Source organism: Cannabis sativa, chromosome 2, assembly GCF_029168945.1.
Source record: "Cannabis sativa cultivar Pink pepper isolate KNU-18-1 chromosome 2, ASM2916894v1, whole genome shotgun sequence".
Lineage (NCBI taxonomy): Eukaryota > Viridiplantae > Streptophyta > Magnoliopsida > Rosales > Cannabaceae > Cannabis > Cannabis sativa.
The window spans coordinates 7,813,735-7,822,242 of NC_083602.1; the positions used below are offsets into that span (position 1 = coordinate 7,813,735).

Below are 8,508 nucleotides of genomic sequence, written 5' to 3' on the forward strand. Positions count from 1 at the left end.
GACAAAATTCTTTATTTTGAATTTTAATAAACATGTTTTATTATTAATAATTTTTAAAACATTAATATAATAAACATAAGGATAAAATATTACAAAATAATATTATAAACATTAATTAATATAATAATCTATTTATGGTAATTAGTTTAATCATTAATGATTTATATTAATAAAATCTTGGTAAATTACTTGTGTGCACATATCATTGCTTTCAATCTCTATATATATGTGTGTATATTTCTGTGTTGAATTTTTTTCCCTTGCCTTGTGAGAATACAAGATGAATTTCTGGAAACCCATGTCACATGTTCATAGAAAACATTGTTGCTTGTAAATATGTGTATTGTAATTTTCATTGTTGTTCCTTATCTTAAAGCTTGAGTTCAATGATCAAGTCAGTTTCTTTTAATTTTTCCAGCTGAAACTGAAAGTACTATCAAGATCAATTATGGATTCTTAATTCTAGAAATGTGGAGACATTAGAGAGAAGTTTAAAAGGAGAAAAGGACTGAGTTTTTTTATTTTCCTTTTAGAAATATTAAACTAAAGAATACTCTATATTGCATTTGATTCTAAGATCTAACCAAGCTTGGTAACGTTTTTCAATTTAATAATTTGTATAAGATGCTTAATTTCTTCTCATAATACTTGCCTTGCAGCTAGGATTAGATACTGTACCAGTTCTTGTTGGTCCAGTGTCTTACTTGTTGCTATCAAAACCAGCAAAAGGTGTTGAGAAGTCCTTCTCTCTTCTTTCCCTCATTGGAAATATTCTTTCAGTCTACAAGTAAGAATATTATATTTTTATCAGGCGTTACCTTTTTCAATGTTATCTTGTATTAAATCTTGTCAACCAAAAATGGTCTATGCTATGCAGGGAGGTTGTGGCTGAACTAAAGGCTGCAGGTGCCACTTGGATTCAGTTTGATGAGCCCACCCTTGTGAAGGATCTTGATTCTCACCAATTACAAGCATTTACTCATGCCTACTCAGAACTAGAGTCATCTTTGTCTGGTTTGAATGTTATAATTGAATCATATTTTGCTGATGTTCCTGCCGAGGCATACAAAACACTTACCTCTCTAAAGGGTGTAGCTGGGTATGGCTTTGACCTGGTCTGTGGAACAAAGACCCTTGATTTGATCAAGAGTGGATTTCCTTCTGGAAAATACTTGTTTGCTGGAGTGGTAGATGGGCGCAATATATGGGCCAACGATCTTGCATCCTCCATCAGTACCCTAGAGGCACTTGAGGGTATTGTTGGAAAAGGTATTCTTTCTATAAGTTCTTTGCGTTGGTTTAGAATGTTAGTACTGTTCTAGAGGTTTAAGTATTTTCTGCTATCTTTTACATGCTGTAGACAAGGTTGTTGTCTCTACATCCTGCTCTCTTCTACACACTGCGGTTGATCTTGTGAATGAGACTAAGTTAGATGCGGAGATCAAGTCATGGCTTGCATTTGCTGCTCAAAAAGTAGTTGAAGTAAATGCCCTGGCTAAGGTATTGTCTGGACACAAGGATGAGGTGCTTTTTTCTCCCTACATATTATATTTGTTATTCAATATTTTTCCAGACAGAAAATTATACTTAATAGGCTTTTTAATTTAGTTGCAAGCTTATTAGTTAAATTATTTGCATAATAACTTGCTACTTTTTTATATCTTTCTGATTCTTGAGGAATTGGGATTTGATTTATTAGTTTTGAGCTTTTTTCCCTCTCTCTTTTGTAATCTATAAATTTTTATAGGGATATTCCTTTCATTATTTTTACGTAATTTTATTATTTAGCTCTAACTAGGAAGACACTGTATGAACAGGACTACATATAAATGTAATTATGAATGTTGCCGCTGTCTTGTTGTGTCAAGTGATGATCAGTCGAGCTTGGATTTTACTTTATGATTTTTTTTTATGTAACTTTTTGTGCTGGCCTACTATATAATTCTACAATACAAGTGAATAAATTCAGTGTCTGGTTTTTTATTTGTCTCCAGGCTTTCTTTGCTGCCAATGCAGCTGCTCAAGCTTCAAGAAAATCTTCAACTAGGGTAACAAATGAGCATGTTCAAAAATCAGTAAGTCTATGTTAAATGTGAATAGATGTCCACTTCAACATCTCATGTTCTATAGTTTTGATGTGATCATCTTTTCCTTACTCTGGACTGCAATTCTTTGCTTTTAAAGGCTGCTGCTTTGAAGGGCTCTGACCACCGTCGAGCAACAAATGTGAGTGTCAGGCTGGATGCCCAGCAGAAAAAGTTGAGCCTTCCCGTTCTTCCAACTACCACAATTGGATCCTTCCCTCAGACCATGGATCTCAGAAGAGTCCGTCGGGAATACAAGGCTAAAAAGTGAGCTCCTGGCTAGCTGAGTATTGCTATAATTGTCCTAAAAAATTTCTAAATGATTTTGTTTGAACTAACTGAACTGTTATTGGTGTATACATTAGAATCTCCGAAGAAAATTATGTCAGTGCGATCAAGGAGGAGATTAACAAAGTTGTCAAGCTCCAAGAAGAGCTCGACATTGATGTATAGTTTTCACATTTATATCTTTTTATGAAGATCTTATTAAACTGCTCCTTTGTCAATCAGAGGAATGATATGTTTGAGTACTTTGGAGAGCAATTATCTGGCTTTGCCTTCACTGTGAATGGGTGGGTTCAGTCTTATGGATCTCGCTGTGTCAAGCCACCTATCATCTATGGTGATGTCAGTCGCCCCAAGGCCATGACAGTCTTCTGGTCCTCATTAGCTCAGAGTTTGACTAGCGCCCAATGAAAGGAATGCTCACTGGTCCTGTAACGATTTTGAATTGGTCTTTCGTTAGAAATGATCAACCAAGGTAAGATACAAGTATAAATTAATTTTCTGGATATTTATCTTTTCTTTTTACTTTTTCCCTTATTAATGTCTTTTTGCTTTCAGGTCTGAGACCTGCTATCAAATTGCTTTGGCGATTAAGGATGAAGTTGAGGATCTTGAAAAGGCTGGAATTACTGTTATCCAGATTGATGAGGCTGCTTTAAGAGAAGGTTTGCCTCTTAGGAAGTCCGAGCAGGCTTTCTATCTTGATTGGGCCGTTCACTCCTTCAGAATCACCAACTGTGGTGTCCAAGATACTACTCAGGTTCAGTCATACTGATCTATTTTACATGAAGTTCTGTGATTTGTATCCTAAGATAAAAGTTACTTCTAGGTTTACCTACTTTTGAAAATATAGGGAGATTTTGAGAAAATTCAATCAATGTTTCAAATGTGAAGAGTCGCGTCTGGTTGTCTAAATTATTTTGTTGAACAGATTCACACCCACATGTGCTACTCAAATTTCAATGGCATCATCCACTCGATAATCAACATGGATGCTGATGTGATTACCATCGAGAACTCAAGATCTCATGAGAAGCTTCTGTCTGTGTTTCGAGAGGGAGTGAAGTATGGCGCTGGCATTGGCCCTGGTGTGTATGACATCCACTCACCAAGGATCCCATCTGCAGAAGAAATCGCTGACCGGATCAATAAGATGCTTGCTGTCTTGGAGACTAACATTCTGTGGGTCAACCCTGATTGCGGACTCAAGACTCGCAAATATACTGAAGTGAAGCCTGCCCTTAGCAACATGGTTGCTGCTGCCAAGCTTCTCCGCTCCCAGCTGGCCAGTGCTAAGTGAGCTCGTTTTCTGCCATTGTCTGGTAATGATAAGTATCTGTTTTTCTACTCATGCTCGAATAATCCATCAACCATTTTAAATTTGGTTGATGTTTTTCTCTTGCAGTAAATCTAGAAGTTTTTGAAATGCCCAATGGAGAGTCTTGATGTTGCATTTTATCATATATCCTCTTGTATCTGTTTTTTCCTTACATGTTTCTACATGGAAGAATTGATTGGAAAGAAGTGAAGAATAAAAAGAATATTAATACTCAATTCAAAGTTTTCAAACTATGAATTCATCATCCAACATATTGAAAAATGAAAACTAAATTAATTAAACACTAGTACAAAAAACTAACAAGTTCTCCCAACAACAAAGAAGAACCTCATTTTGTAAGAATCTTAAAATTGATCAACACAAGACCGTGGACGAGTCGAATTGTTGGTATTTATATTGAATCTTTGAAACAATTTCATTACGAACAATTTGGCTCTTCATACTACTTGTTGTGATTAGAACAGAACAATCACACTAAACCAAAATACTTATTTAGCCTATTTTAATCAAAGATTATCAAAGTCTCTCAAAACTAAAAAATTGTTATTCAATAAGCACACGAGTGACATATGGACAAGTGACGAGAAACTATAAGAATAATAGTGTTTTTTTAGCTGGTTGCTATTGATCCAACTCCAAGTTTTCCTATAAATCTATCTTATGATCTATTATATTGTAATTTGTCTAGACTAGATTATCAATTTCAGTATATATATATATATATTCTAAATTATTTAATTTTGATTTTTATATACAGAAAAATCTATAAGCTATATAAAAGTTGGCAATACTAAATTACAAAAATGTCTTTAATTTTTTTTAATTACCATAAAATCTTTTTATCATTTAATCATAAAAGCACTCACATTCATTTCTTCAAATAATTAGTCAAGTGATTTCAAAAAGAAAAAATACTAATAATAATTATTCAAATATAATTTTTGTATATTAAATAAAAATGATTTTGTGAACATATATTAGATTGGCCAATTTATTGTAGAATTATTATAAAATAGGATATCTTTATATATTAAAAGTGTCTATCAAACGGCATTTCTTGGTTTAACAGAATATACAAAGAATATTCTGTTAAATTTAACGATGTTAATAGGTTTATCTCCCGTTAATAAATAAACTCAATAATTAAACCCAAAAAATTAAATAATCTTTTTTTAAATTAAAAAAAAATCATCTTAGCCACATATCTCTCTAACAAACCGTATATCCCATTTTCTCGCTTTGGTTTACGATCAACCAAATGCAGCTATGGCTTTGCACTCCGGTATAGGTTTTTCCAAGATCCTCGTCATAGCCGGAACAGGTATTATTAATTTCATATCATATTTCACACTTGCTTCCCCATTCAAAAAGACCTATCTTTCAATCTTGCTAATTTCTTCTCTCTAGGGTACACTACCACTGTTTTGTTCAATAACCATAAATTATCGGACTTGCTCGGAGAGAAGCTTTTCTCAGAAGCTAGAGAGAGAAACAAAATCAGCAGAGTAAAGAGAGAGAGAGCTTCGATCGACAATGCTGTATTGGGTTTGTATTTCCTTTCTCATTTGCATTCTCTTTGTTTCATCGTTGAATGGATACATCTCTTATGACGGAGTTTCTCAGGAAGTCCGGCGGTGCCGCCGTTATCGACGGCGGACTCGCCACAGAGCTCGAACGCCATGGCGCGGACCTCAACGATCCTCTATGGAGCGCCAAATGCCTTCTCACTTCCCCTCACCTTATTCGTGGGGTACTCTTTCTACCTTTTTATTTTCCTTTACTTTGCTTGACTCTGTGTTTGGGTGTCTGATTTTTCTTTCTTTCTTTCTTCATGTATGAAGAATGGAGGTACTTATTAACAGAGTTATGTTTATTCATGAATTTGGACCCGAAAATTAAGAAATAATGAATTTTGATAACTGGGCTATTGTTGAATTTTTTCTTATTAGGAAATCATCTATTGGGATTTTGAATGTACCAAAAGTGATTTTAATCGTTTCACATGACATTTATTAGGGAGATTCTTTGTCTTCTGGCTTGTTAGTAAATGAACTTATGAACAATGGCTAAAGATTCTGCAGTGAACTTATTAATTCAGTTTAAAATTATATATGGACCACTGTGGTGGTTTTTTCTTTTGTCTTGGCTTTTCGCAGCCTTTAAAACTTGCCATTAGCAGCCTTGAATTTTTTTTCTTTTTAATTGAAGTTTCATTAGAAGAAAACCAGCAGTCAATCATTACATTGTGATTCTTACCCAGCTTCATTTTCTCTGCTCCATTCTATTTCTAATGTTAGTTTCACGTTTAGATTTCAATTTTCTTATTAGTATATATGTTTCAGTCTAGCTCTTCAATTCTCTACCATATTTAACAGATTCGTTCTTATCTGATGATGTAATACAAATACAGGTTCATGGATTTGCTGAAGATCTTATGGGGAAAAAAGTTGCTACAATATTTGGAAAGTGGGATGAAAGCATGTATTATGTTAATGGTGACAGGGGCAACAATATGTATTATGTCTTTCTATTTTATATATCCTACGGATTCCAGGCTTAGACCAGACCAACGACATTTGGAGAATGGAGAATATGAGAAGGCAAATGCTGAGAAACAACGTTTAGAGAAAAAGCAAAGAATGGTATGTATGGGGCATTTTTGCAAAATGGCATTGTAAATAGCCTTTCTCACATACTTGACATTTTCTCTATAAGGAAAATGTCTATATTCACGTTTTTTTTTTTTTTCATTCTTCTTATCTCTAATGGTATGATCTGGTGTATGGGAAATGCAGTCAAGGAAATTACAAGAAAGTGGATGGAAACCAAAATAGTTCGAAAGAGGAAGTGAAGATGGACCTTTCTGCTACATGGGTCGGTAGTCCTTACTATGTCGTCCCGAAGTGTTACGAAGCATTATGGTCCGTAATGTGATGTTTGGAGCGCCGGGGTAATCATTTATATTTTACATAGTGGAGTGCCCCCATTTTGGGATGGTAAGGATCGTATGTTTCATATCTTGTTGTTTTACAAATTCATTAATCATCCATAGTTGTGGACTTATATCGATTGTACACCTTTTTAATGGATCAATCGAATTGGAGCAAGGAATATTTGAGCGAGGTTTTAAGGGGAGAACTCGATTTTATCTACGAACCATGGCCTAGCATATCCGAAAGTGCAAAGGATCTTGTTCGAAGAATGCTTGTAAGGGACCACTGAAGCGGCTTACGGCCCATGAAGTTCTTAGTAAGTTAATGGTCTTGATTGATTATTATGTCAGGTGACTTAATTTGTTTAGCATCCATAGTCATACATTTTATTTTTCTATTGTATAGATGCATCTTTTTAGTCTAAATAAGCAATATCATTTGACACTGGCATGATCTGGAGCTTTTTTTTTTTTTATCATAAAGTAAAAGAAATATGCAATATGAATTGTTTTATGATCTAGAGTTCTGACCCTCCTTTTTAAAAATTCTAATGGTATAAACTAGAATGTGGTTATTTGAGCATTAGTAGTAGCTTTTCCCATTTAAAATATGACGACTTATAGTTTTTTTTTTCATTCCAAATAATATGTTCTTCTAACTTAAAACTAGGCTTCACATATTTGTTTTAATGCTTCTATTATGTCGTAGGCCACCCTTGGGTTCAAGTTGGTGGTGTTGCTCCTGACAAACCTCTTGATTCCGCTGTTTTATAGCGCTTGAAACAATTCTCTACTATGAACAAGCTGAAGAAAATAGCCATTAGGGTGAGTATTTATCAGTCAACTAAACTATATAATTATAGCAGTTTAAGATGTGTACATAAGGTTAATCATTCATTAAATTACTATTGGTTAGCTTTTTTATTTCCATTTATATTTATTGCAAAGCACAAGAATGTATTGCAATTAAGGTACGATTATTATACTACGATCCATGTCCATAGAGAAAAAATGTACATTTTGATTATGTTTAGGGTATTCTATTCTTTAGTGCATGACTTGCAATTGTTGTCCATAGATGTCGATAATAGTGGACAGATCACTCTTGAGGAACTAAAGAATGGTTTGGAAAAGGTAGATGCAAATCTCAAGGATTCCGAAATAAGTGGACTAATGCAAGCGGTAAGAGCATCTCCAAAGAAACACCAAATTTGTTGTGACACTATCACTAAATTTGGTGTCAAAAAGTATTTCTACTCCAACCATAACACCAAAAATTACACTAAAAAAAATATTCCTTATTATTATATTAATTTTTTAATAAAATAAAAAATAATATCATATTAATTAACAAAAATTATCACAATTGTTATATCAGTGCACCACACTTTTAAAGAAGTGCATTATTTTCGGCATATTAAATTTTTTTAAATTTTACCGGATGTCTTAAATAATTATAATATACACTACTATATAAAAAAAAAATTGACAAAAAAAATTTGTCGGGTGCCGAAACAAATAGGAATAGATTCGTACATTACTTTTAAAAATGTGCATTGTAAAATTTTCCAAAAAATAAAATTTCATTTTACAAATACAATAATATAAATATTAAAAAAAAAAAAAAAAAAAAAGAATGCTGTTGTACATAAAACATCAAAATGCTGCATGATATGCAGCCTCCTTGGAACATATATACACACTATACCACTTATTTGCAGCCTCCTTGGAGGTGCTCTAAGTAATGATTCTGAGTAATGATTCTGATTCAGGGAACTGTAATAAGGCTTGTAAAAATTGTATAATCAATCTTGTTTGCTATTTATTGAAACCTATTCCGGTTGTTTTGTTAAAAAAAAAAAATTATT

At 33.4% G+C, this 8,508-nt stretch overlaps 1 protein-coding gene, 1 long non-coding RNA gene and 1 pseudogene across 2 annotated transcripts; all 3 read left to right on the plus strand.

Moving 5' to 3' along the window:
• Window positions 1-632: 632 nt before the first annotated feature.
• Window positions 633-3,923, plus strand: LOC115718769 (5-methyltetrahydropteroyltriglutamate--homocysteine methyltransferase 1-like; annotated as a pseudogene).
• Window positions 3,924-4,966: 1,043 nt separating this feature from the next.
• LOC133034707 (uncharacterized) lies at window positions 4,967-6,607 on the plus strand. The gene is made up of 4 exons (XM_061110049.1): window positions 4,967-5,029; window positions 5,116-5,458; window positions 6,119-6,350; window positions 6,504-6,607. Exons 2-4 carry the CDS (start codon window positions 5,388-5,390, stop codon window positions 6,540-6,542), a joined length of 342 nt encoding a protein of 113 aa, XP_060966032.1. The 5' UTR covers window positions 4,967-5,029; window positions 5,116-5,387; the 3' UTR covers window positions 6,543-6,607.
• A 321-nt stretch (window positions 6,608-6,928) lies between these two features.
• On the plus strand, window positions 6,929-8,268 carry LOC133034708 (uncharacterized). Its single transcript, XR_009686090.1, has 3 exons — window positions 6,929-6,957; window positions 7,350-7,465; window positions 7,719-8,268. It is a non-coding gene; the product is annotated as an uncharacterized LOC133034708 (long non-coding RNA).
• The last annotated feature ends 240 nt before the right edge of the window (window positions 8,269-8,508 follow it).

Excerpts from the sequence above, each read along its gene's own strand:
- LOC133034707 (XM_061110049.1), top strand. The coding sequence starts at position 5,388 with ATGGCGCGGACCTCAACGATCCTCTATGGAGCGCCAAATGCCTTCTCA. Across the intron at positions 5,459-6,118 it reads CCCCTCACCTTATTCGTGGG|GTTCATGGATTTGCTGAAGA; the intron begins GTACTCTTTCTA and ends ATACAAATACAG. Across the intron at positions 6,351-6,503 it reads TAGAGAAAAAGCAAAGAATG|TCAAGGAAATTACAAGAAAG; the intron begins GTATGTATGGGG and ends TGGGAAATGCAG.